At 43.5% G+C, this 17,349-nt stretch overlaps 8 protein-coding genes across 14 annotated transcripts; 3 read left to right on the top strand and 5 right to left on the bottom strand.

The window, feature by feature from the left end:
• Nucleotides 1-1,083: 1,083 nt before the first annotated feature.
• anks3 (ankyrin repeat and sterile alpha motif domain containing 3) lies at nucleotides 1,084-5,165 on the bottom strand. Of its 2 annotated transcripts, XM_088358994.1 has the most exons (15): nucleotides 4,662-5,165; nucleotides 4,357-4,555; nucleotides 4,152-4,273; nucleotides 3,989-4,070; nucleotides 3,801-3,918; nucleotides 3,569-3,727; nucleotides 3,377-3,502; nucleotides 3,207-3,316; nucleotides 2,996-3,145; nucleotides 2,794-2,918; nucleotides 2,580-2,721; nucleotides 2,240-2,465; nucleotides 1,946-2,017; nucleotides 1,783-1,874; nucleotides 1,084-1,701 (listed from the first exon to the last, which is right to left on the bottom strand). In XM_088358994.1, the coding sequence occupies exons 1-14, from the start codon at nucleotides 4,826-4,828 to the stop codon at nucleotides 1,792-1,794; spliced, it is 1,881 nt and encodes a 626-aa protein (XP_088215120.1). In that variant the 5' UTR covers nucleotides 4,829-5,165; the 3' UTR covers nucleotides 1,084-1,701; nucleotides 1,783-1,791. The 2 variants fall into 2 exon arrangements, with proteins under 2 accessions (XP_088215120.1, XP_088215121.1); XM_088358995.1 differs by lacking the exon at nucleotides 4,662-5,165 and having other exon boundaries at nucleotides 4,157-4,273; nucleotides 4,357-4,396.
• A 134-nt stretch (nucleotides 5,166-5,299) lies between these two features.
• On the bottom strand, nucleotides 5,300-6,751 carry c18h8orf33 (chromosome 18 C8orf33 homolog). Of its 4 annotated transcripts, none has more exons than XM_088359011.1 (5): nucleotides 6,553-6,751; nucleotides 6,074-6,288; nucleotides 5,897-5,987; nucleotides 5,654-5,800; nucleotides 5,300-5,568 (listed from the first exon to the last, which is right to left on the bottom strand). In XM_088359011.1, exons 2-5 carry the CDS (start codon nucleotides 6,281-6,283, stop codon nucleotides 5,444-5,446), a joined length of 573 nt encoding a protein of 190 aa, XP_088215137.1. In that variant the 5' UTR covers nucleotides 6,284-6,288; nucleotides 6,553-6,751; the 3' UTR covers nucleotides 5,300-5,443. The 4 variants fall into 4 exon arrangements, with proteins under 4 accessions (XP_088215137.1, XP_088215134.1, XP_088215135.1 ...); XM_088359008.1 differs by having other exon boundaries at nucleotides 6,074-6,325; XM_088359009.1 differs by having other exon boundaries at nucleotides 6,426-6,564.
• An 89-nt stretch (nucleotides 6,752-6,840) lies between these two features.
• Nucleotides 6,841-8,341, top strand: h3f3d (H3 histone, family 3D). 2 transcript variants are annotated; one of them, XM_088359012.1, is made up of 4 exons: nucleotides 6,841-6,949; nucleotides 7,483-7,631; nucleotides 7,743-7,896; nucleotides 7,970-8,341. In XM_088359012.1, the coding sequence occupies exons 2-4, from the start codon at nucleotides 7,504-7,506 to the stop codon at nucleotides 8,096-8,098; spliced, it is 411 nt and encodes a 136-aa protein (XP_088215138.1). In that variant the 5' UTR covers nucleotides 6,841-6,949; nucleotides 7,483-7,503; the 3' UTR covers nucleotides 8,099-8,341. The 2 variants fall into 2 exon arrangements, with proteins under 2 accessions (XP_088215138.1, XP_088215139.1); XM_088359013.1 differs by lacking the exon at nucleotides 6,841-6,949 and adding an exon at nucleotides 6,980-7,078.
• Nucleotides 8,342-8,415: 74 nt separating this feature from the next.
• uqcc4 (ubiquinol-cytochrome c reductase complex assembly factor 4) lies at nucleotides 8,416-9,238 on the bottom strand. The gene is made up of 2 exons (XM_088359015.1): nucleotides 9,037-9,238; nucleotides 8,416-8,821 (listed from the first exon to the last, which is right to left on the bottom strand). Exons 1-2 carry the CDS (start codon nucleotides 9,111-9,113, stop codon nucleotides 8,509-8,511), a joined length of 390 nt encoding a protein of 129 aa, XP_088215141.1. The 5' UTR covers nucleotides 9,114-9,238; the 3' UTR covers nucleotides 8,416-8,508.
• A 195-nt stretch (nucleotides 9,239-9,433) lies between these two features.
• Nucleotides 9,434-12,864, top strand: chlsn (cholesin). Its single transcript, XM_088359007.1, has 6 exons — nucleotides 9,434-9,588; nucleotides 9,787-9,918; nucleotides 9,988-10,116; nucleotides 12,093-12,262; nucleotides 12,335-12,416; nucleotides 12,487-12,864. Exons 2-6 carry the CDS (start codon nucleotides 9,805-9,807, stop codon nucleotides 12,664-12,666), a joined length of 675 nt encoding a protein of 224 aa, XP_088215133.1. The 5' UTR covers nucleotides 9,434-9,588; nucleotides 9,787-9,804; the 3' UTR covers nucleotides 12,667-12,864.
• LOC148382205 (uncharacterized) lies at nucleotides 9,998-11,856 on the bottom strand. 2 transcript variants are annotated; one of them, XM_088358999.1, is made up of 2 exons: nucleotides 11,569-11,856; nucleotides 9,998-11,321 (listed from the first exon to the last, which is right to left on the bottom strand). In XM_088358999.1, exons 1-2 carry the CDS (start codon nucleotides 11,850-11,852, stop codon nucleotides 10,313-10,315), a joined length of 1,293 nt encoding a protein of 430 aa, XP_088215125.1. In that variant the 5' UTR covers nucleotides 11,853-11,856; the 3' UTR covers nucleotides 9,998-10,312. The 2 variants fall into 2 exon arrangements, with proteins under 2 accessions (XP_088215125.1, XP_088215124.1); XM_088358998.1 differs by having other exon boundaries at nucleotides 10,001-11,326; nucleotides 11,573-11,856.
• gnptg (N-acetylglucosamine-1-phosphate transferase subunit gamma) lies at nucleotides 12,797-14,899 on the bottom strand. The gene is made up of 11 exons (XM_088359006.1): nucleotides 14,731-14,899; nucleotides 14,606-14,660; nucleotides 14,374-14,441; nucleotides 14,218-14,272; nucleotides 14,049-14,132; nucleotides 13,886-13,979; nucleotides 13,696-13,810; nucleotides 13,541-13,623; nucleotides 13,352-13,480; nucleotides 13,210-13,291; nucleotides 12,797-13,136 (listed from the first exon to the last, which is right to left on the bottom strand). Exons 1-11 carry the CDS (start codon nucleotides 14,777-14,779, stop codon nucleotides 13,057-13,059), a joined length of 894 nt encoding a protein of 297 aa, XP_088215132.1. The 5' UTR covers nucleotides 14,780-14,899; the 3' UTR covers nucleotides 12,797-13,056.
• tsr3 (TSR3 ribosome maturation factor) lies at nucleotides 14,854-16,881 on the top strand. The gene is made up of 6 exons (XM_088359005.1): nucleotides 14,854-15,320; nucleotides 15,440-15,653; nucleotides 15,732-15,925; nucleotides 16,007-16,174; nucleotides 16,312-16,366; nucleotides 16,531-16,881. Exons 1-6 carry the CDS (start codon nucleotides 15,200-15,202, stop codon nucleotides 16,679-16,681), a joined length of 903 nt encoding a protein of 300 aa, XP_088215131.1. The 5' UTR covers nucleotides 14,854-15,199; the 3' UTR covers nucleotides 16,682-16,881.
• Nucleotides 16,882-17,349: the final 468 nt, after the last annotated feature.

The raw sequence follows: 17,349 nt of genomic DNA on the forward strand, positions 1-17,349 counted from the left end.
TGCGTGATGCGCGAGACGATCACGTCTTCTTCGGCGCATTATCTCTTCTTCGTCTGTCTCGCTCTTACTTCCTGCTAGAGCGTCCCCTGGAGACCGGAGGCTGTAAAAATCCATAAGTACGCTCCAGAGTAGACACAAGATAATGTCATCAACATCGACTGCCTTTGGCTTAAAAGCGGCATCATATGCATTTCTTTTGTCCCCCATGATGACGGTTTGTGTATAAAGGCTTCCTTTCAGTAATGTCCGTCTTGATCGCGTGATGCGCGAAATGTAAACACAAACTAGCACGTCTTCTTCGGCGCATTATCTCTTCTTCGCCTGTCTCGCTCTTGCTTCCTGCTAGAGCGCCCCCTGGAGGCCGGAGGCCGTAAAAATCCATAAGGACGCCACGCCGCCGTTTAAGGTTCAAAGTAACCTTCTGAATAAAACGCATTAAAAGTTCACATTCATTACAACTTGTTTTTGGTGAGCAAAATGTCAGAAGAATTGAATTTAAATGCTGATCGATTGGGTTTTAATACAATGCAGATTACTTCACTGGTTTCTTTTATATCAAACAAGTTATTATCAAACAACTTGTTTGATTTAAAAGAAACCAGTGAAGTGATTAAAAAAAGGAAAAACAAGATGAACTTAGTACAATTACAATGCAGATTGTCCAAACAGCGCCACTGCTTTGTGTAATCTCTGAGTGATATAGCAGAGTAAGAGAAAGGGTTTAGAGCACAAGGCCCGGGGGCCAGATACGGCCCGCCACTTCATTCTATGTGGCCCGCGAAGACAAATTGTGCATCAAATTCGTGTGTCGTTACTAGAATTGCAAATTGTCTTCACTTTTAATAATAGCTTTTTTTTTTAATATTTGACCAGTTTTTACCCGTCTGATTTGAAAACGAGTTATTTGTCAGTTTGTTTTGTAGCTTTTACTGTATATAATAGTGTTAAGAGTAAAAGTGATCGTCATCACAAAAATCTCGAAAAAAATCTTATATAAGCCGCACCTGACTATAAGCCGCAGGGTCCAAAATTTTGGAAAAAAGTCGCGGCTTATAGTCCGGAAATTACGGTAAATGCACTAGGAAAACCTAATCTCAGTAAAAGGAGGAGGCGATAATTTGAAATACATTTTTAACACTGCAATCACAATGATGAAACAATTTGATTTTTATCAAAGAAAACATTCAGCAGGACATTTACAAAACCACATTGACTTTTAAAATATACAGATGGGAATTCAGTTATTTTACTAATATCTCTAGTTTTTGTTGAGGTGTTTATTTAATAAAATTGATTAATTTACTCATTTTGGTTTATTTTTTACATATACAATCAGGTCATTATTAAATGGGAAAAAAATAGAGATGAATTATCCAAGCTTAGTAAAAAAATAAAATAAAATTGCACTTACTCCTTGTTGGGTAGATTAAAGGGTAAAGCTGTGTGGAGCTGAGGGCAATATCCCTCGCTTGGTATCGCTCGACAGCGTTGCCGCATGTCCTCCACGGTTGAGAACCACGCACGAGCACAAGCGTGTGAGGGTCACGGGTCCCCTCACCCCTCCCCTCTTGCCTGCTTGTCATGGAGCCCCTCGGGCATCGGCCACGTCTGGAGAGCTCCGGCCCATCCGTGTCTGGCGTGGTCTCCCTTGACATCATTTAGGGTGGTCATCTCACCCTCCGTCGTTGCTGCACAAAGCCACTGTGACAAAAATCAGATAGATGGAACGCTGCAACACAACAGGTACTACATTTCAACATGAGGATGGTGCTTTTAATTTACCTGGAAAGATTACGACCTTTCCCAACTTTCAGATACTTTTTCAGGAGCGCTCAGTCGCCGCAGACTCTGAAGCACGGTTTGCAAGGTGTCGGCTGTTGGGATGGAAAAAGAAAAATGGTACCAGGGGAGTCCGATGTGACTTCAGATGTGGCGACCGTCTTACCTAGTTCCTCTTCGTACACGTTGAGATTCTTCACCAGCTCGGATGCACCAGAGTGTGTCGGAAACCCGGCAACTACGAAATAAAATCAGTAAGACATGTACTGTAAAATTAGTATTTTTATTGTTTACAATAAATCAAATAATTATTTAATGAGATAAATGAATAAAATTATATAAACTTTATTTAACCAATTTTAGGGGGAAAAACTAAATGAATGGCCACTAGATAATGTAAAAAAATTATAATAACCCATGGCGATATAAAAATGTATTTTTCAGCGAAACAACCGCTCACCCGGGTCACCTTTGGCACCGTTCAACAAGGCGAGCAGTTCCGAGCGACACGCTCGGACCTTGGTCAAGGTGGCGCTCATGTCCTGGGTCAGCCGGTGGTTCTCCACCAGCTCGCCGTGCACCCTCCTCCAGGCCATCTTGTCCTCCATCAGGCATCCCTCCATCACGGCGCGCAGCTCCTTTTCTTGCGCCACCTGACTCTGCAGGACCTCCACTTCCTCGCAGCGCTTAATGTGGACCACAAGGTGAGGCAGAAGTTTGTCATTTATGTTTGGTGGGGTTTTTTTTCCCAATGGTCAGTTATGTGCCTGGTTGGGGAAGCTGTTTCTTTTTAGCGTTACTTTGTGCAGCTGGATGGCCATCTCCTGCATCTCGGCCTCCAGCTGGTCAGCGTAAGACTGCTCCAGTGCATCGCTAGGAGGTCGGGCGCTGCTGTGCCATCTCGCGATAGCTGAGGTCATTTTGCGCTTCGGCCCAAACAACCTGGAAAGTCCCAAAAGTATTTAAAAAGAGTTTTATGCCCCAGTGTCGTTTCAAAATAAGCAGAGGCCTTACGTGATGCCAATTTCCTTCAGGTCATTCTCCGTCAGGGTGAGAAAAATGCGTAGATCGATGTCTTGCTCTTCAAGTAAAGGCAGGTACTTGGAGAAGCCGAGTTGTTCCAAGAATTCTGCCAGATCCTACAGGTTAAAAAAAAAAAGGTCAGATGTTTACAATGTTGTGTAACAACTCTCAAGTGAAAAGAACGCAGACATGCCTTTGGCCCACTGTAGGACGCAGCAACATGCGAGCATGTGCCTGAAGCTCCACCGTGAGCGGCATCGTTGCCACCATGGCGGGTTTTTCCTTTGGAGTAATGAGCTTTTGTTACTCGCCGCGAGCTGCTCTTTTTGCCCGGGTCGGAGTCCTGCCGGGGAGACCGTTAGTGAGTCGGTTACGCGTGGCTTCGTTGGCGGTGCTCGACGTACCTCGTTGCTCTCCACGGAACCATCCCAGCCGATCACGTGAGGCAAACATTCGCTGCTGCTACTGCTGCTCCTCATGGTTGGCATGTCGTTGTCAAAAAACGGGCTCTCGTCTGCACGTTTTTTGGGACTCAGCGACTCAAATAGCGTGGAAATAGCGACGGGCCATTTACCTCTGCTGCTGTTGCTCTGCCCGTCCAGGTCGTTGATGGGCGAGGTCACGTCGCGGTAGCGCATGCCGTCACTCCGCTCGCCAAGATTCCCGAACGTCGCGTCGCCTTGGCCGGCCACGCGAGGCTCTGTTGTTAAAAAAACAAAATGGCCACGTGCACACAAAGCCTAAATGTCTACAGTGCGGCATTTACCGCTCGGTCCGCCAGTCCGGCCAGCGCCTCCGACTCGGAACTTGGCGATGGCCTGGGGCCCGTCGTGGATGCTGACGCCTTTGGCTCGGCTGCGGCTGGCTCGCGGCCTCGGCGGGGTGCCATCCGAATCCTCGGAGGAGCTGAGGTCTCCAAAGTGTTCTGAGATTAAAGTCCCTCATTGAGATATATGAAAATGCCGTTATCACCTCCCAGAACAAACAAAAAAAATTACCTGATTTGTTCCTGGGAGAGCGCGAGTCGATGAGGCTGGCTATTTTGGTGTAGCCGTACAACATGGCGAGGGCTCGGGCCGTCTCGCCTTTGGCATTGCGCTCGTCTGCTTTCACCTTCTGGTATTCAAACTCAAATTGACATTGGAATGTTGCTATATGTCATTTTCAAATCACACAAGGTCCTCACGTGATCGAGCAGGTACTGAACGATGATTTCGTGTCCGGAAGCGGCAGCCTCCATCAGGGGCGTAAATCCAGAGCCAGGCTCCCTGCGGGGGCCAAAACCAAAAACCATGTCATAGCCAGCTTTATGACAATGATGGAAGGTATCCCCAAATATTTATTTTTACCTTACGTTAGCATTGGCGTTATTATCGAGCAGAAACTTCACCATCTGTTGGTGACCTGCGCTGGTACAATGGAACAAAGCCGTCCAACCCCGACAGTCTTTTACCTCCAACTCAGCACCTTGCTTTTGGAGCCAAATAGAAAACATTTTGACTTAGACGTGACTGAAAGGGAGTGAAAACACTCTATTGAATGTCATTTCTGTACTTGGAGCAGAAAATAGGAGATGCTTTCATTCCCGCAGCTGGCGGCAAGCATCAGGGGTGTCTGTCCTTTGGCAGTGGTGGCATTGACGCTCACGCCGGCCTCCAGCAGTTGGTTGGCGATGTTGTCGTGGCCAATGTATGAAGCGTACATCAGGGGCGTCCATCCTCCCACGTTCTTTCCGTTCAGGTCCACTTCTCGCCTGAAGAAACACACTTATTAATTCCCATGCCATATTTATGTTGAAATGGGAGTTTAACATGTCCTAGGTTAGAAAATAAAAAAGCAGCCAAGGTGGTCGTTCGCACCTTTTGATGCATTCTGCCACCACGTCGTACTGTCCGATGGAGCAGGCGGTGTGCAGGTCCAGAGGGACGTTCAGGTCCTTGGCGGTCACCAGGGACTCCCCCAGCCACAGGGACAGACTCACTCCGAGCTGCTCGGACTCACTCGCCTCGTCGCTTAGCTCCAACATTGTTCTTTGTCAGTGTTTCAAAAATCAAGCCAAAGTTTCACTGCGGGTTGTTAGCTACTAGGGCTAGCTTAGTTTTTTTTAATTTTCTTTTAAAGCAGACAGTTTGCCACCGACCCAGTAACGAATTAGCACTTAAGTGGTCCAACTTTTTACAAACGTATGTCATGTACCCAGAAGTAATGACAAAATATATGTTGTTTGATTTTTTTTCTCGCGGTTAGCATGTTTCTCAGTTTAAAGTTGTGTTTGTATTATCAAAACCCCGCCTTTTCCGGTACTTCCTCGTGTTTACCGGAAGTAACGCAATAACACATTTGTGACTTGAATTTTTTTTTATATCTGTACTGTGAATATTTAAAATGTTGCTATGTTGACAATAATCACTAGGCTATCTTATACTTATATTTCTAAATTTTTAGTCATTTAAACTGATAGCGATCTTGGGGAAAACACATTTGTCATACCAGCATGTAAGAGCATTAACAACAATGATGTGTTTATTAAAAACGTTAATACATACAAGTGTGTTTTTGTTTTTCAGTTATTAGCTCCACTCACTTCTTTTTTAAGCAGTTCACAACATTTAAACTATTAATATTCAACATTCCTACAAAATTACAAAAAGTTGAAGCGAAACTCCTTTTTTGATGCAGCGCACGTGTCTTTGGTTTCAGCTCGTCGATAGAAAAATGATTTTTTGGGTGACTCTGACTTTACCTTGACCTGAGCAGATGTCCGTTCTGGAAAGAAAGCAATAAGAGGGTGGGAAATAATGAAACTGTTGTCATGTATTGTCACACAAAGATCTCATTATATATAGCCCACCATTCTGCATGAGTTTGAACTGCTTGCGCTTCTCTTCTTCCATTTTTTTCCTGTAGTCTCCTGCCATGGCCCTCATCACCTGCCTCTTCTTGACCAGAGGAGCTTTGGAGCTGCGCAGTGTTTTGAGTGCATGAGACGCGTCCTCTTCTGCAGGGAAAACAAAGTGTTACCACCACAAAAGCATATTCAATTGTAGATTTAATGTGCTAAATAATCATCTTTCCCATTGTATCCAATACTAACTCTGCTTGGAAGTGGCCTTCTGTGACTTCATTCCCAGCTCCAGCTGTTCAATACACCAGTCCAATTGCCTTTTAAACTGCTCTTCTGAGCTCTGAAAGACACAGTCACATCAAGTTGGCACAATAAAGTGCTTGGTGTTGACTTAGAGGTATGTGGCAACTTTTATCAAACACTCACCAGCTCTGTATTCTCGCCTGCTTGATTCCCTTCATTTGCACTTGTCTCTTGGGGTGCATCAGAGGGACCAGTTGTTTTTTTCTTTCCAGATTTCTTCTTTTTCTTTGCTTTAGCTTGGGAAGACTGTTCATGTGGCGAGCTGACCTCCGATACAGTGGAAGAACTGTCATCTTGGATGCAGCGATCAACTCCTTTAGTCGCCGCTGCCATGATGTCTACACATATGTCAAGGTTGAGATTTGTTCCACTCTTCTAAAAAAAATCCTCACATATAATCCAGTACACAATAACATGCACTACAGATTACAAGACTAAAAACTACCACACAATGATTTCAGGAAAATGTATTTACCTAGCATCATTTGCTCGCCAATAAGGTCTATTCACAAATGTGTTTATCTTGACTAATCTTGACTAAAATACACAAAAGTGTTATTTCAAAAGATTCACATTTTTGATTCACGCCATATGAAACTTACCACGGGTGTTACGCCCAACAACATCCGTAAAGGAACATTTCTGGAACGTAAAAGTGTTCCTTCTGGATCATGGCTGGGACGTGGATGAACAAAATGGGGGATTGTTTTTATGAGTTACAGGGAATTTATAATAATTGTGAACTTTATGCGTGAATAGTGTCGTTTTAAGAAAATATAATAAAACCAAATGAAAGGAAAGGAAACATTTGAAAGAGGGTGGACTCGTCTTTCTTTTAGCCAATTATATTTCGACTACTCTTGCCTTTGAGCCAATCACTGAGGTTCAAAGGCGGGCACTATGACGCTATATATGTTGTCCGAGTGCTGACCTTCTATTACAAACACTGACGTCGTCTACGGTGAAGATACCGTACAGCTCCACGAAAGGAAGGCAAACGTAAGTTCATGCATTTTTAATGTTGCGTTAATCATTTTAATGCGATTTAATGTAAGCCTCGATGATTTAGTGACGTATTACAAGTTGGTTCTTGAACAAATCAGTCGTCTGCTTATTGTCAACAATACGGTGCGCGCCATAGCAACTAGCAAAGAAGCTAATGCTGCAAAAATGCAATTTAAAGTATCCTACACTGATAATATTTTACTTGAAGATTAAGGTTTTTTTGCAACTTGAAATTACATATGGCCAGGCAGTGTCTTTATATTGTTATTTTTTAATAAAAAGTAACCTCAGTTACGCTACATGGCGCCATTTTGCTCACTTGAAAGCGAAACGTTGTCAAAGCCTACGTGCGTGACAGCATTTATGATACCTGACCCACATTTACTTTTAATTGTCTTCGTGTTAGGGACTGTTGTTGGGTTTCATGAAACGTGTTTTCGTTATTATTTTAGGGAAATGATGTCTAAATTGTGCCATTTTTCATCCATAATTGATTGCTAGATTTCACTCTTGGTTTTTATTTTTAGATATAGTCAAACTAGTGACAAATGGCTCGTACCAAGCAGACCGCTCGTAAATCCACCGGAGGAAAGGCTCCCAGGAAGCAGCTGGCCACTAAGGCCGCCAGGAAAAGCGCGCCATCCACCGGTGGAGTCAAAAAGCCTCATAGATACAGGTACTAAGCACCCTACTTTTCGTAAAATAAAACCAAAGGACATCTCTTTTGGAATTAAAATAAGTTTGACAAAAATAGGTATGTTGATTAATTTTTGTCTTTGATTCCTAGGCCCGGCACTGTTGCCCTGCGTGAGATCCGTCGGTACCAGAAGTCCACCGAGCTGCTTATCAGGAAGCTTCCGTTCCAGCGTCTGGTCAGGGAAATTGCGCAAGATTTCAAGACGGACCTGCGATTCCAGAGCGCAGCAATTGGAGCCCTGCAGGTCAGTTGGTTAAAATTTCTTCCAAGGTGTAGTGGTGGTTAGTTCTGTTGAGTTTTTTTGTTTCTGATTTCAGGAGGCCAGTGAGGCTTACTTGGTTGGTCTATTTGAGGACACCAACCTGTGTGCCATCCATGCCAAGCGGGTGACTATCATGCCCAAGGACATCCAACTGGCAAGGCGAATTAGGGGAGAACGTGCTTAACTTTTTCTATATAATTAGGGGGGGGGCAGTTATATTGGTTTTGTAAATTATGAACCATTATTGTAATGTGCAGCTTTGTGTCACATTTGTATCTTTTTACATTCACAATAATCGCCCTTTGTGTTCAACTCGAAACTCATTTCTCTCAGCCTTTCTCAGGGCAATTAGCTTGTGACATTTTTGTCATCCTATGTGTGCATGTCATGGGATTTCTTCCTGTAAATAAACTTTCCACTACCTCAATTGGAGTCTTTTGGGTTTGTTCTTTAGCTGTGAATAGACTGAAAGTTGCCTTCAATGTGACCACAAAAAGAAGATTTGGCAGTGCTTGTTTGGTAATAAGACTAAACAAGCCTTTTTAATCAATTCAAATAAAACATTGTGTTATATACACACATCCCAGATGTCCTTTATTTTTTCTCATTTTCTGGATCAGCAAGCAATCCGGGTAAATGCTGGTAAAGTTCCTTCTCCAACTGTGTGTCAATGTCCGACTCTTCTCTCATGGCGCACCACAGCAAGAAGCCTACCCCGATCACACTGATAGGGAGCACTTTCCACCAAGGGCGTTGGTACTGGCTCCCCATGGAGCGCTCCACTTTCCAAGTCTTGTGACTTGCCTTGCTGGTGGAGAAGCGGATTGGCCCGTTATTCACCTCCTGGACGTCTTCAGGTTGTTCTGACTTGGCTAGCCGATGATGGCTCACAGAAAGCGGCCGCACTCTGTTGACGAAAAACGCATTTAAAACATGTTCACACTGAAACCCCCCTAACCAAAGGGCCTTTAATACAATAGAACTGCTGTTACAATCTCCCTTGCAGCCATGAGCAATGTAATTCATTAAACTGACAATATCTGAACGCAATAATAGAATAACAGAACTGCAGTGGGAGGTTACATGATAGCATCCAGTGGTCTAAAAGATTTCATCACTAACCTGCACGCATTGGTGTGACGAATCAACGTCCCATGACTGAACGTTTTGCTTGTCCGACGAGTGAAAACGTGAAACATTGTAGCCTACGTTTTGTGCAAATTGTCATTATAGGACACACAGGTAAATTATGTATCCTTACGACTCAGGTCATGTAACGCAGTTGTACTACCGAGAATACATTCCGACGCAACACAATGCAGTTCCTCACAATAGTTCCACCCCCAAGCAAGAGACCGTAATATTTGTTGATTTGTTGTAAATGTGGTTGTTTGGTCTAATACGTCTTCATGGTCATAATTGCGCGTTTTTATATTTATTTCGTATTATTTAAGTAGTTTATTTCACAATTAGTATTTTGAAACACCCTATTGTTTAATACACAAGCCCAGGTAGAGTTTGGGATTCACACAGCGTTCTGCAGCATTTGAACGCCTCACAGATGCCGACCAATGACGGGACTGTAATTTTATTCATTCATGTTTCTGCATGTTGACGTCACATCCTGGTTGTGCCGCATGCTGATCCTCGCCAGCGTGTGCTTTTCTCAGCTGCGTAAGTACATAACATTTTATCTGAATGAATCAACAGATATTTCCTTTATTCCACCGTAATGCATTGTCCTTTAAGGTGTTCAATCACGACTCAGAAACTTAACATTAAATTGTTGTCAGTAAGCATAAAATCAGAAGAGACACCAAACATAATGTTTTCCTTAGTATTGTTGACAAGTACCGGTTGTGTTTGCTGCAGGACTTAAATTGTGTCATCATGACTAAAAACAAATCAGAACAAAAGGCCTCAAAGAGGAAAAAGTTGCCTTCAAGTGTTGATGAGGTTTGTGTGGAGCAAACCAAAGAATGCAAGAAGAGGGTGAAATTTGAGGTTAGTGGAACAATAATTACATCCATTCTTCTTTGAAAGCACCTACAGGCTGTTTTTGTTCTTATCCAGGAGGCTCCGGTTCAAACTCCAGACACCAACCTTCCGGTGGAGGAAGAACCAAAGACCAAGAACAAAAAGAAACACAAAAAGAAGCAAAAGAAGAAGCAAATAACAGAGCAAACGACAGTGCAAATTCAGGTTTGACACGTTTAATATATGTATATATTTTATATATATACGTATATATTTATTTGGCTGTGTGATCATCATATTTGTTTTGACTCCATTGTATAAGATTGACCAATCCAAAGAGGCATTTGAGGGAAAAATAGAGAGCAGTCTCTTATATACATTTTGTGCTTTTGAAAAACTTGAGTCATTGCGTTTGGGAGCGCTATGACTCAATGTCCTGCAGGGTGTCTGTGATCTCGACATGCGGCGTGATGATGTTCCTGTTTGGATGAGTCCGCGCCGCACGCGGGCAGCAGTCGGCCATCCGCCTGAACATTGCGCGAAGCCTCTCTCGACCGGGCCGGTGTGTGAGTGGCACGAGCACCAGGCTGGCGCCGCTCCCCGCAAAGAAGACCAGCTCGGCCACGCTCAGCAATGCCCTCTCCCGGGGGCTCACCTCGTCCTGTAGATGCACTGCCCTCACCAGCGCCGTCATGTACAGGAGGTGACAGAACAGCAGCGTGGCGCTCACCGCCAGGAACGCTGGACCCTCGTCGGAACCCAAGAGAAACCTCCGGTGTGATTTGCGTTGCAGCACGCAGCCGCATATCACAAGTGCCAGTTGGAGAACATAAGGGATCAGAAAAGCCAGGCACAGCTTTGCCACAGCGTACGAAACTCCGGCGTCCATCGGATCTATAAAACACTCTGTCTCCTGGAGAAGACCGTCCCTCAGACCTCGGATGCCTGCCAGAAGAAGAGAAACCAAAGTCGCTATCACGAGCACCAGCGCCACGCAGATGCCAGGCCTCTTTGTAATGGAGTTGGACGGAGGGTCAAGGGCCAGGATATAAGCCATCAGCACCAAGACCAGCAGGCCGCTGAGCGACACGACATGGACGGCGAAAGAAAGCGCGGCGCAGCCTATCGCCGCCATCCTCAGGCTATGAGGTCGGTGCGCTACGTTGTAGAAGGACAATAGAAGGAGCAGCAGTTGAAGGCCGCAGAAGGCCCACAGAAGCTCGGCCCGGCGGCGCCGCGCCCTATAGATGTGCACCAAGACGTAGAGTAAGAAGCAGCCGGCGAGCAAGGCGGCGGCAGCCAGCAAGGAGTATGCGTGGTTTGCCGAGGACACGAGGTCGGCAGCCGCGATCAGCTCCAACACGTCGGTGGGCGTCGAGGCATTGACAAGCGATGCCGAGCTGTTGTCGAGTGTTTGGGTGCTGCTCTCGCTTGACTGGAAAAAAAGTGCATCCATCACATATTTTACAACAAGACATATTTTGGAAAAACTACACAGGACAATGACGTTTAATTAAAGCTCTGCTTTTTTTTTGTTTCGAAACAATCGGATAGAATCTCTCGAAGGAGGTGAACTTAGATCTCTCGTCTTTTTACGCTTAGGCCCGAGTATAGCCATGTGAGAACGTTTGCCGTCTGCGGAGGAAACCTCTGCTCAGATGCAACATATGTTTCCACTTACCATTTTTTTTTTTTTTTTTTTTTTTTGAGTGGTTGGTTGTTGTCGTCACTCCCTCGTCTCCTGCTCCCGTTCGTATCTCCGGGCTCGGTCGGCTGCCGCTTGAGTCGTAGCCAAAAACGACGACGATGCTCCTTGAGACAGAAAGATTGTTACACGGGCGACATCCCGCCAGCATACTTTCAGAGTGACTTCGTGGCCATGTGATCAGAACATTTTCCGCCCCTTTTTTTTTTTCTCCTGCTTCACCTTGCAGACTGAGAACCGTTAAATGGTAGAGCATACTGGCTCCCTTGTTCCGCCTCCCCTGAAAGTTGAATTTTGTTTTTGGAAATGGCTGTGGTGTTTTTTTTTTTTTTTCTGAGTATTCACTGCTGCACTTTTTAAACCTGCAATGCAACAAGAAGCCTTTTTTTGTTGTTTTTCGCATCTGTGTGGTTTGACACAATGACACAAAACCTAAAATGAAAAATAGTCAATATAACTACACCAAATTTGCTCTCCTTTTGTTTTGGTGCGATAGATTTCAGATCCAGCCAAGGAGGAGGACTTGAGCCCGGAGGAGCGGCGGATTCTGGAGAGAAAGATGAAAAAGATCATGAAGAAGAAGTTGAAAGCAGAGGGGATCATCCCAGTCAAAAGCGAAGAGTCAGGGCCCACCGCGTCCCAGCAGGCTTTGGATTACCTCACCAGGTAAATCACCTGAAGTTCAAACTGCTGTGCTACTAGCTTAATGTTGGTCTTGAGTAACAACGGTCTTTTCAGCTGGGCTCACAATCGTGAAGCTTGGAGGTTTCAGAAGAAACGCCAGACATGGTTACTGCAAAACATGTTTGATTCTGAACAGGTGAGCTAGATTTAGCCTGGGTTGTTAGCGGAAGATATTTTCTCTTGATATTGTGACAATTTGCCGCCAGATTGAAGATGAGAAGTTCTCATTCCTGCTTCAGTACATCGAGGGGCTCCGCGGGGGGTCGAGAGACACCACGGTTCAGAAGGCTCTGGTCCTGGTCCAGGAATCGGGGGAGGCGCCCGAGGATGTAAATGTCCAGAAGAGGGCGCACAGGGCCAGAGAAGTTATCCAGATGCTTTCCTGAGCGTTCCAGGCTTGAACATCAGACATCATCGTTGGCTACCTTGTTCGTACTCGTTAATCCAAGTTATCCATGGGAACAAAAATATTTTTTCTCCTTTGTGGGTGAAATAATAACTTTAGCAAAACATGTGTTTTGTTTCAAAATTTTATTTACAAAAATCAATTTTACAAATATTAAATATTTGTTATTCCAAACATATTTTGGACAATATTTCTTCATCAATTCAAACCTCTCCAACTTCATACTAATTTAAAAAATTCATGACATGTTGGGAAATATCTTTCACAGCTCCCATTTAAACTTTTTTCAGTCTCCCAGGTCAGTTCAGCGTCATCTCCTCGGAAATTGTAATCTCTCTTATGCGGATAGTAGGCACAAAAATCCACTTTCTTAGGCCGCGTCCTCATCAGCAACCGCATAAAGGCCGACATCTCCACGTAAATGCTCCGCCTCCGCACCTTTTGTCTCTTCTGCAACAAAATGAAAAATGAAATATCCATTTAGCCAACAAAAAGGTCATTTTTCAGCGAGTGAGAGTTGAACCTGGTTTTGCATTCCAAGCGATATTGTGATGAGTGAGCAGGGCTCGCAGTCTTGTAATCTCTTCTCGCTGTTTTTGGAAGTCCTGCCAAGGCCGCTCTTGTTAAACACGTTGAACAATATTGAACAAAGTACATCTCCATACCTCATTACATTTCTGTAAAGAGTTGTGTGCTTCTTCTTGAGCTGCAACCTCGGGCAGCTTCTGGTTCACTTTTTGACCCCTCAGGAGGCCGGCAACTTCAAACACATCCCTTATCAGATTGTTGTAACCCTGCAAGAGATGGCATTCAGCTCGGTGCTGTGCAATTAGTTATTATTTTTTTTAACTTACTTGCTCTGTGACAAGACCTTCATAGCGAGCCTGCTCCGCTTCATCCCATTCCTTTTGCAGCTCCTCATTCAGAGTTGGGTACACTTGAAAACAGCATGCAAAATAATAAGTTATAGAGAACTAGTCAAGTTTATTGACATAACTTCTGGTCTTACCTAAAAGAGAATGCGGGTGGCAAACAAGTGGCGTCTCAAAGGTTAGCGAGTACACGCAAGTGCTTGGCTCTGACACTTGAGTGAGCTTGGTTTGGCTGCTGCAGGCAAGAAGCACCTGCAGAAAAGGACACAAGCTACGTTTGATACAAACAATCACAATTTTTTTAGAGTACTTTGGGAGTCCACCCGCCTTTGCTTCCCGGTTTTTGGTGCCACAAGTGTCTCCGTCTCTCATCCACATGCCTGTAAAAGTGTTGTTGCTTACCTCCCACTCATGCCAGATCCTGTAAGAAGAACATAACTCATTTTGGGTCACCGCTGAAAAGCCATGCCAATAGCTGGAGAAGTCTTACCCCAGGATCCCATTGTAAGCGTTCCATCGGAATGACTGTTCATGTTGGGTGATGTTGTGAAATGGACAGAACTCGTATCGATATCTAAAAGTAGGATTTAAAAAAAAGTAATCCACTTTAAAAATAATCCGGCAAAATGTTTGTGGTTTAGATTCGGAATAAAACTTACACTGATTGTGTAAGACTGAAACACCTTCCAGCCAAATGAAAAAGATGTGAAGGTCCTAATGGAGGGAAGATGTTGAACAGCAATAAAACTATGAGACTTTCTTTTATTAATATCCAAGATGGAATGAATGTTGTCATAAAATTACATTAACGTTACCGGACACTGGAGATGGAAGCGCTTTAGCTTGAAGTCTGCTTCCCTGAGCCAGAATGTTGTTGTTCAACCTTAGGAGAAATAGACAAGATATAAACCAAGAATATTTGTTAGCAGCTGGGGAAAATGTGTTTTTATGGGGACTAGAATGACGTAGAGGTTGTTCTCAGAGCACCGGTAAATGATGGAATGCGGAGCAGTGGAAAAACAAAATGGAATTATTTATTTGACAAACCCAAATGTATTCGGAGCCTCGACAATCTTCATTTTTCCACCGATTGCATGGGTTGCTATTGAAAAAACGTCAAACAAACGTTATTCTCTGCTCATCTGTCGATTAATCACATGCCAGTTACTCACCGAAAAAACACAGACACACAGCGAAGGCGAATATTAAGTGATAGGTCATACTAAACACGCAGTACGTTTTTAATTAGTGATTAAAATATTTTTTTGATATCTTTGTCACGTCAGTGGAAATCCAGTTGGGCTTCCGGGTTAGGCTGTCACGTGACAATAACAGGTTTGCGCACGCGCTGTTAACATTCGACGCACGTCGCAATTTATATATAATATTTTACAGTTTTTGGTATTTTAAAGGGCAGCGCAGATCAGGTTTTCATTGAGACTGACACGCTCTGATTACGTGGAAAAACCGGACATTTGGGGCTTGAAGTTTACGTGCTACGAATGTTTACATACATGCTAATGCTAATGGTTTCTGGCTAACAGGAAGCATGTGTAGGCTCTTCAGACTTAACTTTTAAAGATAAATAACAGCTGCTTACAGTATATTAGACGAGGTTACAATATACGTTTGGTGTGCAAAATGGGACGTAAGAAACAGGGCAAGTTTGTGCGCCCTGATAATAAGGGAAAAGACAAACGACACAAAATGAAGGGCAAAACATTAGAGGCTTTTACAGAAGAAATGCACTGTGCAGTTGAAGGTAAAATTACAAACCATTTACAAAGTTGTTATTGCATTGTTTTGTTTCAAACTTGTTTTTACGTTTTATCGGTTGCTGTTGATGCATATTTAACAGTAGAACTAATCTCTTTCTGACAGCAAGTCTAATCAGGGATGAGGAGGGAGCAGAAAGCCCCCAAGTGAAGCTACCTTGTCCTCTTGCCATGTGGGAGCTGGGCCATTGCGACCCCAAACGTTGCACAGGCCGAAAGTTGGTCCGCAAGGGCTTTGTACGCAACCTGCGCCTCAATCAAAGGTTCAACGGACTCATTTTGAGTCCCGTCGGTACAAAGTATGTGACACCAGCTGACAGGTATGTACTAAGGTTTGCTTTGCAATCATTTTTGCTTTGAAATGTAAACTGAATCGAATGTCAATTTTTATTTGACAGGGAGATCGTGGCCCAGAGTGGACTGGCAGTGATTGATTGCTCTTGGGCCAAACTGGAAGAGACGCCATTTAATAAGATGGTCGGAAGTCATCCTCGCTTGCTACCTTACCTGGTAGCGGCAAATCCGGTCAACTACGGGAAGCCTTGCAAATTGTCTTGTGTTGAGGCTTTTGCTGCCACTTTTTGTATCGTGGGTAAGGCTTGCCGCATACAGCTGTTCTGATGCATCTTCGGAGTGACTCAAAATGTGCACGTCCTGTGTTTAATGTTGCCAGGTTTTGAGGAACTGGCTGTGCTCTTGTTGAAGAAATTCAAGTGGGGCACTGTGTTCCTGGAGCTCAATAAAGTTCTGCTGAAGCGCTATGCCGCCTGCCAGACAGAGCAAGAGCTGCTCGCTGTAGAAAAGGACTTTCTCACCACTAAACCGGAGGAGGATGAAATTGGTAAAAAGGGAGGGGGGCTTTATTTATGTGAAAGTACTTTAAACTCAATAAAAATGACATATTTATCAACAAAGCTTCTTTTGATGCCATTAGTTATTGTTGGAGCATGGTTCTGAGATACAACTTTTTGTTCGCAGATCCATTTGATGTCAACTCGGGAGTAGAATGTATGAATCTCAACAGACGTCACTGGTTAGCGTCTTCTATTTCATTGGAGGACATATTTTAATTATATTTGTATTGATGAATGCTGTCATTAGAGTCCAAATCCAATTTTAAAATGATTGCATGTGAAAATATATACAGTCAGCATTTTATGCTCTATTCCAATTGTATTTTGTATCATTTAAATTCAGGGAAGCTGAGGAGGAGGATTCTAGTGAGGGCACTGACACGTCACAGGATGATGACGATGATGTTGATGAAGAGGAAGGTGGAAAAAACAACGATGACTCAGAAATTGTCTCGCAAGAAGAGGAAGTAGCAACGGCTAAATCATCACAGTAAAATGTATTTGAATTTGATGCTTGTAAGAACTGGCAGCCCAATATAAAGCCTCAAATACTTTCCAAAAGGTACTATATTTGGGCTATTTTTTTTATTTTTTAAACCTTGTTTAGAGCATCTTTCCTGTTTTTCAGTCCAGGAAAGTAAAATACAAACACTGCTGCAGATAAATAAATGTTTAAAGTATCTGTACTTCAGTATTTATTTTTCGAAAATGTGTTTTCCTTTTACTCCCTACATTTGTAACAAGATAGATGTACTTTCTCATCAAAACAGACTTGTTACTTTTTTCTAGAGGATGACAGTCAAAATAATGTAAATAGACATGTGAAGTCCATTTTGGTTAAGATATTGATTGATTAAAATCTGGTGACCCATGGTAGAACAAAGCCAAAAGTTTCAACAATATTGTGTGGCCTGCACTGAATTTTGGGTTCACCAATAGCAAGGGCCAACATAGTAGTTACAAACATTGATTTTATTTGCACCCAGTTAGCAAAATATTTTTTGTTCTTTTTTTATATTTTCTACGTGGGGGAATACCACGTTTTCCCACCGCCTCACCTGAGTGTTGTAATGGAAACCGAGGTCAGTAAACGCAGCATCTTGCTTGCGCTACCTGGCGGCGTCATTAAATAGACCGGAGTAAATACGCTCTGCGTAAATTT

The sequence above is a fragment of the Syngnathus floridae genome, chromosome 18, assembly GCF_059516105.1.
Source record: "Syngnathus floridae isolate MCC-2025c chromosome 18, RoL_Sflo_1.0, whole genome shotgun sequence".
Taxonomy (NCBI): Eukaryota; Metazoa; Chordata; class Actinopteri; order Syngnathiformes; family Syngnathidae; genus Syngnathus; species Syngnathus floridae.

Coding starts and splice junctions, on each gene's coding strand:
- anks3 (XM_088358994.1), bottom strand. CDS start 4,828: ATGTTGGAGCTAAGCGACGAGGCGAGTGAGTCCGAGCAGCTCGGAGTG. Junction 4,556..4,661: donor GTGGCAGAATGCATCAAAAG/GTGCGAACGACC, acceptor GTGTTTCTTCAG/GCGAGAAGTGGACCTGAACG. Junction 2,466..2,579: donor TGGCCATCCAGCTGCACAAA/GTAACGCTAAAA, acceptor GTCCACATTAAG/CGCTGCGAGGAAGTGGAGGT.
- c18h8orf33 (XM_088359008.1), bottom strand. CDS start 6,576: ATGTTGTTGGGCGTAACACCCGTG. Junction 6,326..6,552: donor TGTTGGGCGTAACACCCGTG/GTAAGTTTCATA, acceptor GATTTTTTTTAG/AAGAGTGGAACAAATCTCAA. Junction 5,801..5,896: donor GAAGGCCACTTCCAAGCAGA/GTTAGTATTGGA, acceptor TTTTCCCTGCAG/AAGAGGACGCGTCTCATGCA.
- h3f3d (XM_088359012.1), top strand. CDS start 7,504: ATGGCTCGTACCAAGCAGACCGCTCGTAAATCCACCGGAGGAAAGGCT. Junction 7,632..7,742: donor AAAAAGCCTCATAGATACAG/GTACTAAGCACC, acceptor TTTGATTCCTAG/GCCCGGCACTGTTGCCCTGC. Junction 7,897..7,969: donor CAGCAATTGGAGCCCTGCAG/GTCAGTTGGTTA, acceptor TTCTGATTTCAG/GAGGCCAGTGAGGCTTACTT.
- uqcc4 (XM_088359015.1), bottom strand. CDS start 9,113: ATGTTTCACGTTTTCACTCGTCGGACAAGCAAAACGTTCAGTCATGGG. Junction 8,822..9,036: donor CGTCACACCAATGCGTGCAG/GTTAGTGATGAA, acceptor TTTCGTCAACAG/AGTGCGGCCGCTTTCTGTGA.
- chlsn (XM_088359007.1), top strand. CDS start 9,805: ATGACTAAAAACAAATCAGAACAAAAGGCCTCAAAGAGGAAAAAGTTG. Junction 10,117..12,092: donor AAACGACAGTGCAAATTCAG/GTTTGACACGTT, acceptor TTGGTGCGATAG/ATTTCAGATCCAGCCAAGGA. Junction 12,417..12,486: donor ACATGTTTGATTCTGAACAG/GTGAGCTAGATT, acceptor ATTTGCCGCCAG/ATTGAAGATGAGAAGTTCTC.
- LOC148382205 (XM_088358999.1), bottom strand. CDS start 11,852: ATGCTCTACCATTTAACGGTTCTCAGTCTGCAAGGTGAAGCAGGAGAA. Junction 11,322..11,568: donor AAAAAAAAAAAAAATGGTAA/GTGGAAACATAT, acceptor TTTCCAGTCAAG/CGAGAGCAGCACCCAAACAC.
- gnptg (XM_088359006.1), bottom strand. CDS start 14,779: ATGACCTATCACTTAATATTCGCCTTCGCTGTGTGTCTGTGTTTTTTC. Junction 14,442..14,605: donor GAGGCTCCGAATACATTTGG/GTTTGTCAAATA, acceptor ATTTCTCCTAAG/GTTGAACAACAACATTCTGG. Junction 14,133..14,217: donor TTCAGTCTTACACAATCAGT/GTAAGTTTTATT, acceptor TCCTACTTTTAG/ATATCGATACGAGTTCTGTC.
- tsr3 (XM_088359005.1), top strand. CDS start 15,200: ATGGGACGTAAGAAACAGGGCAAGTTTGTGCGCCCTGATAATAAGGGA. Junction 15,321..15,439: donor AATGCACTGTGCAGTTGAAG/GTAAAATTACAA, acceptor TCTTTCTGACAG/CAAGTCTAATCAGGGATGAG. Junction 16,367..16,530: donor AATCTCAACAGACGTCACTG/GTTAGCGTCTTC, acceptor ATTTAAATTCAG/GGAAGCTGAGGAGGAGGATT.